The sequence below is a fragment of the Brassica napus genome, chromosome A3 (assembly GCF_020379485.1).
Source record: "Brassica napus cultivar Da-Ae chromosome A3, Da-Ae, whole genome shotgun sequence".
NCBI lineage: Eukaryota > Viridiplantae > Streptophyta > Magnoliopsida > Brassicales > Brassicaceae > Brassica > Brassica napus.
Window position 1 is genome coordinate 28,720,680 of NC_063436.1, and position 16,640 is coordinate 28,737,319.

The window sequence follows — 16,640 nt, forward strand, 5'->3', positions numbered from 1 at the left end:
TTCCTGAAATAAATAAGTGGAACTTGAGCGATTTTGCTGTCTTCCAATTGAATTTCATTTTCTAGACTATGACAATTGAGTCTCCTTGAACTAAACTATGTGTGCTACCAACGTTAAAAGTGTTTTAACTGAATAATTGTTCTAGAGTCAATTATATTGTAACTCCTACTTCCTGATTCATTATAATATATTTTTAAATTTCATGACCAGGGAAAACATAAGCTGAGCAATTTTGCACGTTATGAAGTGCATCTGCCTTTTCTTTATAAACAATACGAGCAATTTTGCACGTTATAAAGTGCATCTGTCTTTTCTTTATAAACCATACGTCCACTACATCTTACAGATGCAGATATTCCAACTCCTTGTCATTTTTAGTAGTTCGTAACAAAACACTAAGATCAAACCACTCAACTAAGAACTAACGAAACCACCAGACACACCACACTTTCTGTGAAAACTTTTTTTCGTGTAGAACAACTTCCTTCTGGCACAAGAATACACTGTTTGTTGATGTTCATATGTGTACCTTTAATTACAGTGCATGCATGGTCACATCAATGTTAAAAGAAACCCAAAAGTTATCCATCCTTGCCGTTAGTAATCAAAGCCCCTCAGGACATTCATACGTTGTACAACCGATCATTTACTAAAACTCACCTTATTACAGCATTGAGTTGCACAGAAAATAACATACGGTAGAAACTGTATAAATTAATATTCGATAAATGAATATACAATAAATTAATAATTTTTTTCGTCCTATGACACAAATCGATAAAATAATAAGATCATATTTTTTAAAACAATTCTATGTAAATATATAGTCGCATTAAAATTATAAATTAATAATTATTTGTATATATTTTTTATATGAAATAAACTATTATATTAAATTAACACTTAATGTATTTTAATGAGATTTAGTAAAACTATATCTAAAACCACTTTAAAAATCTCTGAAACATATTTTAAATGCACCAAATAATATAATAAAAACAATATGAATGTTGAATTTCAAAATTTTAATTAATGTATATACAAAAAATAAAACACTTTCTTATTTTTAAAAATATATATATTTAAGATGCAAAATTCTAAAAAATTGAATAAGATAGAAAAATTTAAAAGTGTAATTTTTATAAATTAATAACTCTATAAATTAGTAAAATCTCATAGTCCCAACATTATAAATTTATAGTTTTTGATGTATCTTAACCACAATTTTTTACAGTGAATTATATCTCACCACACACAACCACCAATACAAACACACAAGACCGACCCAAACAAATAAAAATAATTTGCAAAAAAATATAATGACATTCCGTACAGATGTCACTACATCGAGAGGTTAAATCAATACTTACTAACAATCCAGCGTCTCACTACATCGAGGGGTTAAATCAATACTTTTAGCGCCACAAATCTATCAAATGACTCAACCATCTTCGCTAATCTGTAGATGGAAATTATGACAACATTACATATCTCTATGGTATATTAATACTGTGCATGTGCAATTTCGAAGAGGGAAAAGGTATTGATTAAGAATTCACTTTCTGGATTCAAAATCGATTTGAAAACAAAGTATGTAAACAATACGTCTATAATGAAGTCCTTAACTGAATGTGTCATCCATGAAATTGACGAAGCATGCGAATATGGTTGAACAAATTTGTTATCATCCTTCCAATTAGATAATCAAAACACAAACACATGCATTACATGTTTTCCTTTTTGAATAACAATCTTACTTTATGTTTTAAGTTCAATTAACATTTAATTCGGTGCAACTATCAGCTATTTATTCTTTTTTAATCGATCAATGAGAACCACTTATAGTACTATCACCAAATGGATCACAAAATGGATCACAAAAAACAATTTTAAAATTATTAGAGAATAAAACATATAAACCCGGCGCGTAGCGCCGGAATACCACTAGTAATAAATTAAATTAAAGAAAGTCAGATTTCTATAGCAAACTGTCGTGAATTCTTAGTGATCTTTAGTTTATTGCTTTCTCGGCAACAGATCCACTTATGTTATGGACACATAACACACAGTTACACAAAGTTACAGAAAAAGATGGTCGCAAAGAAGATTATCTATGTGCGGAAAGGTCAGATGATCATCTCTTTCGTTCCTAATCCATTTTAATTTCTTAAAACGTAGCTTCATATCTTATATTAATATGGAGAAGAAATGTTATTCTAATTGAGGTTGTATACAAGACAATGAGGACGATACAAATAGCAAAGTTTGGACTTTGGAGTTTAATTTTTTTTGCTAGAGTATCTGCTGCTTTGTTATCTTGTCTTGGAACCCAGTTGAATTGAACATTACAGTTTGAGTTCTCTTATTATTTTTTTATTGAGACAATAAAATCAATCGATTTGAAGTGTAAATTGATACTTACCCTCGTTTAACCATAAATAGAAACAAAAACAAAAACTTTCACGTGATTATGTGAGGCCTTGCGAACCTACGAAATCTAGGCCTACGTTTAAAAAACAATTAAGGCCCAACTAGCCCAATGAGCTGATCTTGTTATTCCTAGAACTTGCACAATCTTCGGAAAACCATTGCTGTTTGAGACTCTTTTTCTAATGTTCAATCAAGTATTTGCCTCACCTCAAAAGCTCAAAAAAGCATGCCCAAGTTAGCACACAAGTCTTTAAACTGTATGGTTATGTAATGTATAGCCCATTAGAAAATAGCATTTTCAATAAAAGTATAACAAACTAGTAATTTTGGAGATCGTTTCTGGACAAAATATTTATAAACCTTTATTATAAATGTGGTGGCTGAAAAGTATTAATATATAAACCTTTATTATAAATGTGGTGGCTAACAAAGTGGTAGTGAAAATCTTTTGGGACTTGGTGCGTATTATCATCAGTTTTGGGTTCAAATTATCAATATTCGGCCAGTCTGAATGTGGATTTCGCTCCAAATAGTTTATATGGTGGGCCGAAACCGATGATCGGTCCACCCTTAGAATTAGTCGGAAAGTATTCTAAACTCGAATCAGACAGTATGATAAGCTTTTGGACTAGTTTACTATATAGCATTAAATGCATTCTTTTCGAGTTCCGGTAGGAATTATAAAAAAAAAGTGGTGGCTGAAAAGTGAGATGGATGAGCCAACTGGCTAAGCTTTGTACACGTGGAAGTGTTGGATTCATATGATTCACAGTTAACTGTTACTCATCCACCAATGAAAAATTGGAAACCTATTTTCCCATAAGTTTCACCCTACGTGGGCTTTTTATTGCCTCTAATCTAACTTTCCATTTTGGGCTTATCATAACTCCAACAAATTTTGTTTATAAACAACTTTTTTAAAATAGCAAAAATGTTTGTTGACAAGAAAAACTGTAATAATAATAATAATAATAATAATAATAATAATAATAATAATAATAATAATAATAATAATATTATTATTATATTATTTGAATTTGTATTTATAGATTAAGAAATTAAGAACTTTTGATTTTTAATGTGTTTTCGTAAAGGAAAATTTGGTTAAAGCATGTTTATCATGTGTTTTGGGATGAGACGTTACTACCAAAATCATAAAATTTGGTTTGCCCGATCAGACGATTACAACAAAATATGTCGTTATTTTGTTCTTTGATACAATGATATGTAGTATGATAATCTTGTTCACACTTATTGATCAATCGGTTTTGTTAGAAATGTGAAATGAGAAACAAAGAAAGAATGAACACGTGTGCTGTAATATTTCATTGGCCTTGTTTTCTTTCTTCTTAGTGGTGAATCTATGTGGAGATGTAATCAGTCATCTTGGCACAATCACGATATTGACATCGTTTGGAACAAAGCGATGATAATTGAGTGGCGAATTATCATGTTTGGGTGGGTCTATGTACAAAAAAAAAAAGGTTGGTTCTAGCAGCTGCTAGGGCATGTTGCAAACATTAATTTGGATTTCATCATAACTTCATATTCGATTATCAAAAAGAAAAACGTCACAAGACTATTTACCAACTAATGTATATATTTTTGATCATCTTACGGTTTTTAAAATGACTGTAAACTTAAATAGCATCGACCAAATAGTTGGGGGTAATCAGTTAACAACTCTGACATGTGGTGGTTGACCATATATCTTACAACATGTCTGCGCTATGAACCTTCTTACTAGACTTCGTTATAAATCTTTAAATAATATTGTTTCCTTGTCTTTTCGTATGATGCATTACTCTATAGTATCTGGTATACAATATTATACTACAACACTAAAAAAAACAAAAGATTCAAAGTTCCTGGCACATTTGACCTACCAACAACTTGACCGGCTCAAAGATTTCCATGAGTCCAAGCCTCCAGGCCATAGTGGTCGAGATATTTGACCTACCAACAGCTTGAGAGTTGAGAGAGCATACATAAAAAAGTGTATATTCCTCAACTTGATAATTTGCGACCAACAATAAACCTTTTTTTTGTTATATATATAGTGTTCTCGTTTATATTTTATACTATTAAATTAAAACTAGTACATAAATTAAAAAAAATGTCAAAAGCATGCGTAATGGGTAGTAGGTTGGTAACAAAACACGGAGAGACAAAACGTAAATCAAACCATGGTTAAAATCAAAACGCGGTAGGTCAATTTGACCGGTCTGGTTTGGTGAGCGCCTCTAATAATTTCTTTCACCATCACGACAATTAAAAACAATTATTTAATAATTGTATTTATAAAATCTCTCCTCTTCTTCTTCTTCTCCTCCATTGTACTTTCTCTCTCATAAGAGTCTCTCTCTCTCTCACCTACACCACACCTAACCAAAAACCTCCCATTTACACAGAGAGAGAGAGATCTTCACCATGTCGTCCTCTTCTTATTCTCCATTCGATCTCATGTCCGCCATCATCAAAGGAGAGCCCGTCGTGGTCTCCGACCCGGCCAACGCCTCCGCCTACGAGTCCGTCGCCGCCGAATTGAGCTCCATGCTCATCGAGAATCGCCAATTCGCCATGATTATCTCCACCTCCATTGCTGTCCTCATCGGCTGCATCGTCATGCTCCTCTGGCGGAGATCCGGCGGCTCCCCCAAACGCGTCGAGACGCTTAAGCCGCTGGTGATCAAGCCGCCAAGCGAGGACGAGGTCGACGATGGGAGGAAGAAAGTCACGATCTTTTTCGGTACACAGACCGGAACTGCTGAAGGGTTCGCTAAGGTGTGTGGATTAGTTGCTCTGATCCAAAGATTGATGACGATGAAGTTAAAGTTAATGACTTTGAGTTTTGTAGGCTTTGGGAGAAGAAGCTAGAGCGAGATACGAGAAGACCAGATTCAAGATCGTTGATTTGGTACCCTTTTTTAAAAAAAAAGTTTGATGTTTTTTTTTAGATTCGGATTTAGATTTTTTTTTTTTTTGAACAGGATGATTACGCGGCTGATGATGATGAGTATGAGGAGAAGTTGAAGAAGGAGGATGTTGCTTTCTTCTTCTTAGCCACGTTAGTTTTTTCTTTAGCGTCTCTGGTTGAAGTTGTTTTGCTCTCTCATTCTTGTGGCTGATCTTGTTTTTTGGTGTGTAGATATGGAGACGGTGAGCCTACGGACAATGCAGCGAGATTCTACAAATGGTTCACCGAGGTGAGTCTTTTTTGCTTTGCTTGGCTTGTTTAGTTTATGTTTTTATTTGTTTCTGATGTTTTAGCATGTGTGTTACAGGGAGATGACAGAGGAGAGTGGCTTAAGAACTTGAAGTACGGAGTGTTTGGATTAGGAAACAGACAATATGAACATTTTAATAAGGTTTTTAAAATGGAATCTTAATTTATTGTTCAATTTTGTTTCACGCTTACTCCAGTTTCATTGGCTAATATTGGAATTGTTGTGTAACTATTTGTTGCAGGTTGCCAAAGTTGTAGATGACATCCTTGTAGAACAAGGTTTGTTTGTTTCTTTATCTGATCATTGCTCTTGATGTGTTACTGTTTTCTAACTTGAAGAATGGTTTGGACAGGTGCACAGCGTCTTGTGCATGTTGGTCTTGGAGATGATGACCAGTGTATTGAAGATGACTTCACCGCTTGGTACTTACTTGATCTGTACATTTACTGCTTTGGACATATCTGTTTTTTCTGTTTTCTGAGCTCAGTTTGCTATCTCTTGCAGGCGAGAAGCGTTGTGGCCGGAGTTAGATACAATACTGAGAGAAGAAGGTGATACAGCTGTTACACCATACACTGCAGCTGTGTTAGAATACAGAGTTTCTATCCACAAATCCGAAGACGCGTTGAATGAGAAAAACTTGGCCAACGGGAATGGTCATGCTGTGTTTGATGCTCAGCATCCTTACAGGGCAAATGTTGCTGTGAGAAAGGAGCTTCATACTCCGGAGTCTGACCGTTCCTGCACACATCTTGAATTTGATATTGCCGGAAGTGGACTAACGTGAGTTTTACTGTTTGTACATAATCAAAGGAAACATACTTGAAATAATAACATGAATGTGTGTTATCAGGTACGAAACTGGAGATCATGTTGGTGTACTGAATGATAATTTAAATGAAACCGTAGAGGAAGCGCTTAGGTTGCTGGATATGTCACCTGACACTTACTTCTCCCTTCACTCTGATAAAGAAGATGGAACACCAATCAGCAGCTCGCTTCCTCCTACATTCCCACCTTGCAGCTTGAGAACAGCGCTTACAAGATATGCTTGTCTATTGAGTTCTCCTAAGAAGGTTGGTTTGAATTCACATCTTGATTTTATCAGTTTCGTTTGTCTTCACAGAGGTTCGAATTCAATTGTTTTTTTTTTGTTTTCTTGCAGTCTGCTTTACTTGCTTTGGCTGCTCATGCATCTGATCCTACTGAAGCAGAGCGACTAAGACACCTTGCTTCACCTGCTGGAAAGGTTTGTGCGACGCTGCTATTCTTGATTTTCCATTTGTAGATGACAAGTATATTTATTGTAATCCTTTCAACACCAGGATGAGTATTCAAAGTGGGTAGTAGAGAGTCAAAGAAGTCTACTCGAGGTGATGGCAGAGTTTCCTTCAGCCAAGCCGCCACTTGGTGTCTTCTTTGCTGCTGTCGCTCCTAGGTTGCAGCCTAGGTTCTACTCAATATCATCATCTCCCAAGTGAGTACTTCTCTCTCATTGACTTGGTCCCTTGTCTTCATCTTCCTCGCTTAGTGTATTGACCCCATTGTCTTTGTTTACTCGCATAGGATTGCTGAAACTAGAATCCATGTCACATGTGCACTGGTCTACGAGAAGATGCCAACAGGAAGGATACACAAGGGAGTGTGTTCGACTTGGATGAAGGTAAACATATCTCATTGTGATCTTTTTGCCATTTTTTATCATTTTAATCTAAAATTTTGCTTTTGCGTTGTAATGACAGAGTGCTGTGCCTTATGAGAAGAGTGAAAACTGTTGCTCAGCACCGATATTTGTTAGGCAATCCAACTTCAAGCTTCCTTCTGATTCTAAAGTACCGATTATAATGATCGGTCCAGGGACAGGATTGGCTCCTTTCAGAGGTTTCCTTCAGGAAAGGCTTGCGTTGGTAGAATCTGGTGTTGAACTTGGACCATCAGTTTTGTTCTTTGGATGCAGAAACCGCAGAATGGTAATAAAACCATTCTCAAAAACTCTTATCAAAATCATCTGTTAGTTCAGTTTCTCTAACTCTTCTTGTATTTGCAGGACTTCATCTACGAGGAAGAGCTCCAGAGGTTTCTAGAGAGTGGTGCACTCTCAGAGCTAAGCGTGGCCTTCTCTCGTGAAGGACCAACCAAAGAGTATGTACAGCACAAGATGATGGACAAGGTATGAGTCTAATAACCAGATCTTTGCATAGTTTCTCAGATTCTTGGGCTGACAATTATTTGCAATGCAGGCTTCTGATATATGGAACATGATCTCTGAAGGAGCTTATGTATATGTTTGTGGTGACGCCAAAGGCATGGCAAGAGACGTTCACAGATCTCTCCACACAATAGCTCAAGAACAGGTTCGTTTGAGACCCAAAAACATGAGTTCTCATCACATCACAAACAGAGTGTTTATTGATTATGTCTTGTCTTTGTTTTTCAGGGATCAATGGATTCGACGAAAGCAGAGAGCTTTGTGAAGAATCTGCAAATGAGTGGAAGGTATCTTAGAGATGTATGGTAACGAAGCTGTTGAAGTCCCACACACTCGGTGTACTTTATTATAATATATACGGCACAGAATTGCCACATTATGATGATCATGAAGTTTGTGATCGTTAGAGGAAATTAATGAACCTCCTTTTTTCCAATTATTAATTTAGTTTCTATATTTGTTTTCATTTACTTTTGTTGATTTTATTTTTTTAACTTTTGTTATATAGCCACCAGATAAAATAATGGGAAAAAATTGCATAAGATTTGATGTGGGTATTTGTGAAACAATCATGTTATATACAAAATTGTTTTCATTAAAAAAAAAAGAAACAATCATGTTATATACAAAAGTCTGTACACTTTGGTATGATATTTATTTATGTAGCAGCAAGATTTTGGGACATACAATCTCTATGTTCTTATATATTGCTCAATAAGCTAGTTTGAAATCAATTTGGCATAATATATATATAGCGCAGGTGGCACACCATACATGTATGAGAACTTACATGATCTGCTATTAGCATGATATATTCTTGAAAATACATGTGCCTATACTACTAACACATGCATATAGCACACTGATTTTTTTTTTCAAAAAAGGTTATTGTTGTCATCGTCAAGACATGCCACTTGAAACCTTCTAGCTGGTTCGGAAGTGCTTGTTGGTAGTTGAGATGAATGGAATGGGATGGTGTGGTAGGTGAGCTGGGAGCATGTAGTTGAAGATATAATAGCACGTGACGTGAGGTAACATTGATACGTGCGAAATTAAGTTGGTGGATGATCCACTTTCCAACAATAAAAAAACATGATGTTTCTCTTCCTCTTTCAACTACTTTTTTCTTCTCTTCTTGTTGTGTGTTTCTCTCCACCTCATAAATTAATCTTATTATTATTATTAAGTCGGGCTACGGAAATTACTCCATCTGTTCCTAAAAATAAAAATTTTTAGATTTATTTTTTGTTCAAAAATAATAATTTTATAAAATTTTAAAGTATTTTTAGTAGTTAATGTTGAAAAGTTGTATACTTTAAAAAAAACACTAATTGAAAATATTTGAATTGTTTGAATATTATTGGTTGATATTTATTAGAAAATATATGTAAAATAAATAATAAATTCAATTGTAAATATTTATTATATTCTTAATATATATGAATACTCTAGAAAATCAATCTTCGTAAAACTATTAAAGTGTAGTAATAAAGAAGGGGTTATGAATTGCATAAACGAAAATATGCCACGTTAAGTTTATAGGAACCGATCATCGGTGTTCATTGACATGGTAGCTAGTACCACCATTTTCTTTCTTTTTGATTTTATTCACCAACATTAATGATGTTTTGATCGTCGACAATACCTCTTACTTCTCCAAACTTATCTTAGTTCCAAGAATAATCTTTTCAACCATTTTTTTATTTCTTCTTATTCTTCACAATTGATTTTATTAAAGTCTAAACATTCATTATAATGTGAGATATTATCTTTAGTAATATACGAAATATCCATATATTTTGTGTAGTAATATACGAAATATCCATATATGTTTTACCAAAAAAAGAAAAGAAATATCCATATATTTTATTTATACCTGTATTGATTTTTCCTGAGAAAAAAAAAGGAATTTTTTTTATTTCAATATGTGAAAATCCTAGGAATAGTATGATTTGTTACCCGTTGACCAAAGTAAGTGTAGAATTTTATTTACTCGATAAAGATGATACCACAGAAATAAAAAAAATCAAGTAGACATTGGTAGGTAATCCACGTGTAAATGATTTCCCATGATCGTATATTTGTATGATTGATTTCAGTACTTCACAATCACATGTTTGTCAACGTCACGACCTCGACCTGACATGGAATTTTGACTTAGAATAATTAAAGAGTTAAATGTGAATTCTTATTCAACGGACCGTAGTTTTTCTTGACCTAGTATAATTAAAAACATAATTCAACTCAAACGATTTTTCCTTTTTATATAACCTCAACTTTCTCAAATAACAAGTAGACAGTAAAATTTACTTATACTGTAAAACTATTCTACAATACTGTATTCGTCATGGCTAAAGTAGCACGTGGTTTTTAACACTAATCGAAATGGGTCATTTAGTTTCTCTGAATGTGGCCAGTAGATTCCTCATATGTATTTTGGGCCGCAATTTAAGGCCTGGAAACGATGGTTATAAGAAACGACAAGCATTCTATCCTTAGCTACAGAAAATCGGCAAGGGGTTTTGGTTTCTCAAAGAACTAAACGGCTTGTGGCTTTCTTTAGTTTCAAGGTATCAAAGATTCAACAACAGCTAAAAAAGCTGAAATCTCACAAGTTGGGTTAAGATGCTCATAGAATACAACAAGACAGGGGATTCCTAAGCCCACCAGCACAGGCTAGTCTTGTTCAGCGTCTCCCAGTTCTTCATCTTCTGACACACCTCGGACATACAAAACGTTGTTGCATCTGTTTGATCAAAACCAGTAAATTAAAACCAAGAGATCCAAAAAAGTTAACACAACTAACAGAGGTTAAAATGATGAATGTGTGTTCAGTTAACAGCCAGGTCCAGTTCTCAAGTCTCATCAACTAATGACACTTCAATTTTGTAAGTGGTAACTTTGAGAATGAAGTAAGACAAAAGAGGTTGTATATTACCTGATCAAGATCTCTCCGAGGTTTCCTGTCAATTGTCCATCGATGTATTCTTCAGTGTTTCCAAGCTGCGAAACAGTAGCTAAACTCAAATGACTAAACTGAAAAGAATGAATTATTTTTTTATCACTCAGTCAGTTTTCAGCATTAGGTTTGACACTGTAACATCAATCTTTGTTTAACATTTACATGATTTTATAAAATCACAAATACGTTGTCCCAACTTTCAGATTTACAGTGTAAAACAAAATCACAAATTTACAGTGTAAATTAATTTTCAAAATCTTGTACAAACAAGTTCTTAAAAAAAAATTGTGTACAAACTATATCACCTAGAATTGTATCCCGAGCCTCTTGGTGAACATTAATTATTATTTTGGTCGAACTATTACATTAAGGAGTCTTCCACCATTTATGTTTTATAGACCATGGTGGAGAAAAACGAAATGAGAAGTTTCAAAAAGAGAGCATATAAATCAATGACCAAACAGATCGGCTAGAGCAGGTTCATATGTTGTCTCATTTTCCTCCTTTTAGTGATATTGTTACTTAATTTAAGTTTTACAGTTTACAAAAAAAATTGAAGTTTTATATTTTGCATTTGATTGAAGTTTATGTATGTGTTTGGGATTAAAATCAATTTTTAATTTTAGCCCAAAAAAAAACTTAATGTAATCAAAGGAAATTATAAAAATAAAACTTGAAACTTCTGTGATAAAAAAAAAAACTTGAAATTTCAGTGTTTGAAACGTTTACAGAATGAAAAGGACCCAGCGTGAGGTTTTTCCCAGACGGAGAGTTTTGAAACAGTGATGGGAGAAACTCGCGGCGGATCCGGTCATTTGTTGCTATGAAACAGCTGACCATTCTTCAAAAGGAGCAAGATCCAATGCATTAACAAACCTTGCGGGTCGTGTCTTCAATCGTGCCGGTGACAATCTACGACTATTGCAGTGGAATAGAGAGAAACTGGTGTTAACCGGAAAAATCATTGAGTGAGTTTTTTTTTTGTTTCTTGGTGTTGGAGAGTTCGAAAATTTAGGGTTTCTACTATAGATGCAACTAATAGTTAATATTTATAAATCTAAACAGAGACATTAACGTGTTGAATATAGGGTTATGAAAGTGTGAAGAAATAAACACACAAAAGGGATGAGTTGGAATGTTTGACCAAAAAAAGGATGAGTTGGAATGAAAAAAAAGAGGAGAAGATTCACAAAGCACATGTTTCCATTAGGTGAGATTTTATGAGAACAATATATTGCATATTATTAAAGCGCTCAGCCTCATCCTACAGCGGTCGCTTTAATGCTATGCAATATATTGTTCTCATAAAATCTCACCTAATGGAACACATGTGCTTTGTGAATCTTCTCCTCCTTTGTAAAAGGCAGTGACTCCACATAACTAACAGACATTGAGATTGAGTCATTTCAACAGGTCGCATATTGGGCTTCGGATTTGGAAACTACTCCCTTGTAGAGAAATTGGGTTTAAGGTTCTCGCTTTGCTTCGGGCGTATACACAGGAGCCTATATGCACTCACAGCTTAATACTTATAATTACATATGGAATTCCCACCATAATTAACATCACAAAAAGTCATTATATGTTTGAACTTGATTCAATGATCTTTTGTTTAAGCATCTAATGATCGGTTGTGATATTAATTATGGTGGGAATTCCATATGTAATTGCACCATCGCCAAGTATTAAGCTGTGAGTGCATATAGGTATACGACTGAAGCAAAACGAGAACCTTGAGCCGAGTTCCTCTACAAGGGAGTAGTTTTCAAGCCTGAGGCCTAATATGCATGTTCCTATATAGCTGTGACCCACATTCTCTCACAACTTAAAGAGAGATACACGAAATTTATTTGGATTTAGATAAATAAAATGATTTAGGATGTGGTTTAAGAAAATGCTACATGCACTTTTATACCAGAATTGAGATAAATGAAAGCTTCGTGAAGTAGAAGAAAGTGAAAGAAAAGCATGTGTCACCAATAAACGATGGAATAGGTGTGGTTGTAAGTAGAAGTTAATTAATACGTTGGTTCTGCATATGTATTCGGAAATAAATAATTGATGCATTTTAAAGGAAAAGATTGCATTTCATTCAACCATGGGACATTCAGCCAAGACTATTATTTCAGTACAGTAAAGTTTGCCTTACAATTCAATTATAGGACTTCGTATATCATGACAATTTCAAATAATAACTCCAGACTATTATTTCGTCATGACTAAGACAGCACGTGGGTTTTATTAACTAATCGAAATGGATCATTAGTTTCTTGGAATGTGGCCAGTATATTACTCATATCTATTTTGGGTCGCAATTTGAGGCCAGGAAACGATAGTTAAAAACGACACGCAGTACATCCCAGTTACAGAAAACCAGCAAGGCGTTTGGTTTGTCACACATCTAAACGGCTTGTGGCTTTCTTTAGTTTCAAGGTATCAAAAGATTCAACAACAGCCAAAAAGCTGAAATCTCACAAGTTGGGTTAAGATGCTCATAGAATACAACAAGACTGGCGATTTCTAAATGCACGGCACAGGCTAGTCTTGCTCAGCGTCTCCGAGTTCTTCATCTTCTGGCACACCTCGGAGTCTCGGACATACAAAATGTTGTTGCATCTTTTTGAACAAAGCCAATTAAAACCAAGAGATCCAAAAATTTAACACAACTAAAAGAGGTTAAGATGATGATTAATGAATGTGTGTTCAGTTAAAAGCCAAGTCAAATTCTTAAGTCTGATAAACTAATGACATTTCAACTTTATTGGAAACATAAAACATGTTCACTTATACCGGAGACAATAACGAAGTAAGTGGTAACATTGAGAGTGCAGTACGACAAATGAGGTTATAGACTACCTGATCAAGATCTCTCCGAGGTTTCGTGTCAATTGTTCATCGATGTATTCTTCAGTGTTTCTAATGAGGGAATTTTCTCTCCATTGAGAGCATCCACGTCATCACATATCTCTTCATCAGGGCCGGCCTTGGACCAAAGTCCATGAAGCAGGGGCTTTAGACGCCAAAACTGTATATATTATAGGGGGCGCAAAATTTACCAATTTACCATTATAGCTTAATGGTTTGCATCCACCTCAGAAATGTTTATAGTTCATGAGTTCGACTAACTGTTTGCCCCCTTTTACTACTTTTTCTTTTTTATTCTTTTCCTTTTAGAGTTTACGATCATGTAGAAACAAGTTCTAGAAAAACTTGTACAAGCTATATTATCTAGAATCCAATCCCGAGCCTCTAAGTGAACATTAATTATTATTATGGTCAAAATATTAGTAGATAATGTAGATTACGGAGTTTTCCACCATTTATGACGTTTCAAAAAGTTTCAAAAAGAGAGCATACAAATCAATGACCAAACAGAGTGGCTGGGGTAGGTTCATATGCTGTATCCTTTTCCTCCTTTGAATGACATTGTTTCTAAACTTGAAGCTTTAAGGAAGTAAAATCACTGCTGCACTCTTAGTACTACTCTTTAATCGTTCTTCAAAATATATGAACGTAATCAAAGGCAATTTTTATAATAAAACTTGAAATTTCAATGGTGAATAACGTACGGTTACAAGATGAAAATGGTCAGACCGTAATTGAAAAGTTCTTAGCCCATTTTAAAACCCTAGCTTGAAATAATAAAGATCTCCGAGATGATGCGAGCCACAACTGTAACGAGCATAAAGGAAAAAACAATCATTTTGATTTAAGTGTTGAGTAGCTGCCGCTAGGCTTAGATTGGACTTGGCCATATGTTTCAAAATCAAGGGGAGATGCAATGAAGTCAATGGCAATGAAGGTATCGACGAAGACGTCAGCTTCGGTGATGAGAACGCTGTCCACAGCAAAACAAGATTCAGAATTGTTGGTTACCAGGATTGAGTAGTTGGTGAGAAGAGTTGGTAGTCGAGACTGAGTTGCTTTGGAGAGAAGATCCGCAAACTCAAGTCCCTCCTAGACAACATGGTATGCAGCCAACTTCTGATTGTCTTCTCCACCACAAATTAATCAGAGGAAACTTAAAAGACCATAACCCCTAAGGAAATAAGAACCTATCTGCGGGAAGACACGAGGCAGTGGACATGTCGAGAAAGCTTGGTATAGCCAAAATGCTCATAAAAGACAACAAGACTGACGATCTAGTTTTTGGCAAAAAGTGAAATTATGTAACTTTCATAAGTTACATTTCATTTTCTTCCACGAATTTCATATTCTAAATCTATTTCAATTCCAAATTATTGTTTAAGAGTAACTGATAGCCCACATATGCTTGGACATAGTCACATTATTCACCAAAAATTGAAGGTACATCTATTGTACAAATATATCTTCAAGAATTTATCATTTCATTAACTAATTTGTAGAATAAACCTTTAGAGATAACAAGGAAAGCATTGGGTCCATGTCAAAGTGATTTAATAGCTGAATCAAAATATATTTCAAAGTAGTTTTCCCTATTAACATGCTTAAGAGAAAGATATACAGAGCTTTTTATTTGTGTAGCCTTTACTAATAGATAGATAGATACATAGGTGAATGAAACTGAATTGGTTTTTCATTTGGATTGAGATATACGAAATGATTTCGGATGTGGTTTTAGATATGCAACACTTTTATACCAGAATGGAGTTGTATTTTAACGATAAATGAAAGCTTGGTGAAGTTGAAGAAAGTGAACAAGAGAAGCATGTGTTACCAATGCATCAATATTATTTCAATGGTCAACGAGAAATAATCGATGAAATAGGTGGGTTGAAGAGATAATCAATAAGTTGGATCAATTGATTTATCACACAATTCTCTAAGACTTGATGGCTAAAAGTTTTGCTTTTCTGTTTTTTTTTGGTCAGATCAACAAGCTCACTATTGTTTTATTTGTAAAACTTTACTTCTTCACTTTAATGAAATTTAGAGTCTTAGCAACAAAAAAAAAGGTTTAAGGGTTAGATTGAAGAAAATTATATGGGTATGTATTTGGAAAGATATAATTGATGCATTTTAAAGGGAAAACTGCATTTTAATAAATAAACGGGTTAGTTTTAAAAAGGTTATGTTTTATAGCTGTTAGAAAGTATAATACTTTGTTAGATGATTTTATTTTTATTACTTGAGAAGATAATTACGGATGATATATCGATTTCTTCTCGATTTCCAATGTTAGTCCTGTTTTCATGGTTTAGACTTTAGAGTATAGTCTGAAAATTTAAACTTTTTAAAATTATTCTTTTTATAAAATTAACAATACATAAAAGATAATATTCCATTCGTACTCGATGTTTTAAAGATTTGTGTTGTTTCAAAATAGAAGATGTTTTAACATCTGTGCAATTTAACTTTATTGGAAACCATTTAACTAATTATATTTCACAAATTTTCTAATAATAGATGTTTAATTCAAATAAATTATATTTTAAGGAATTTTTGTAAACATAAAATAGTTGGGGTTAATTAATAATTTTTTTAATAAGTGTAAGGTGTTATTAACATTATTTATAGAATAAAATAAAATAATTTTGGAATATTATTTTTAGAGTAAAAAAAAGTAATATATTGGAGTAAAACCTTATTCCATTTTGATATTGCACCATTTTAGAGTAAAATATGGAATATTACGTTGAAGATGCTTTAGCCATGACACTATCGTAGAATAGTTTTACATAATAAATGTATAATCAAATTTTCAGTCTTAGTGGTAAGGTTAAAAAATAAAATAAAACAAAAGTAAAAATCGTTTGAGTTGAATTTATCAGATGCATAAGAGGAGTAATATGTGGAAGAGAGTCAGTGCAAGTGCAACAAATGATTGCAA

At 33.9% G+C, this 16,640-nt stretch overlaps 1 protein-coding gene and 1 long non-coding RNA gene across 3 annotated transcripts; one reads left to right on the forward strand and one right to left on the reverse strand.

The window, feature by feature from the left end:
* Positions 1-4,735: 4,735 nt before the first annotated feature.
* LOC106441030 (NADPH--cytochrome P450 reductase 2) lies at positions 4,736-8,410 on the forward strand. Its single transcript, XM_013882811.3, has 16 exons — positions 4,736-5,214; positions 5,288-5,347; positions 5,421-5,497; positions 5,579-5,636; positions 5,715-5,798; positions 5,899-5,935; positions 6,010-6,079; positions 6,162-6,440; positions 6,511-6,733; positions 6,823-6,906; positions 6,983-7,134; positions 7,224-7,320; positions 7,400-7,627; positions 7,705-7,827; positions 7,898-8,011; positions 8,095-8,410. Exons 1-16 carry the CDS (start codon positions 4,861-4,863, stop codon positions 8,173-8,175), a joined length of 2,121 nt encoding a protein of 706 aa, XP_013738265.1. The 5' UTR covers positions 4,736-4,860; the 3' UTR covers positions 8,176-8,410.
* Positions 8,411-10,401: 1,991 nt separating this feature from the next.
* On the reverse strand, positions 10,402-12,021 carry LOC111214325. 2 transcript variants are annotated; one of them, XR_007327146.1, is made up of 3 exons: positions 11,558-12,021; positions 10,805-10,869; positions 10,402-10,612 (listed from the first exon to the last, which is right to left on the reverse strand). It is a non-coding gene; the product is annotated as an uncharacterized LOC111214325 (long non-coding RNA). The 2 variants fall into 2 exon arrangements; XR_002663845.2 differs by having other exon boundaries at positions 11,705-12,020.
* Between the last annotated feature and the right edge of the window lie 4,619 nt (positions 12,022-16,640).

Excerpts from the sequence above, each read along its gene's own strand:
- LOC106441030 (XM_013882811.3), top strand. The coding sequence starts at position 4,861 with ATGTCGTCCTCTTCTTATTCTCCATTCGATCTCATGTCCGCCATCATC. Across the intron at positions 5,498-5,578 it reads GCTTTCTTCTTCTTAGCCAC|ATATGGAGACGGTGAGCCTA; the intron begins GTTAGTTTTTTC and ends TTTGGTGTGTAG. Across the intron at positions 7,828-7,897 it reads AGCACAAGATGATGGACAAG|GCTTCTGATATATGGAACAT; the intron begins GTATGAGTCTAA and ends TTTGCAATGCAG.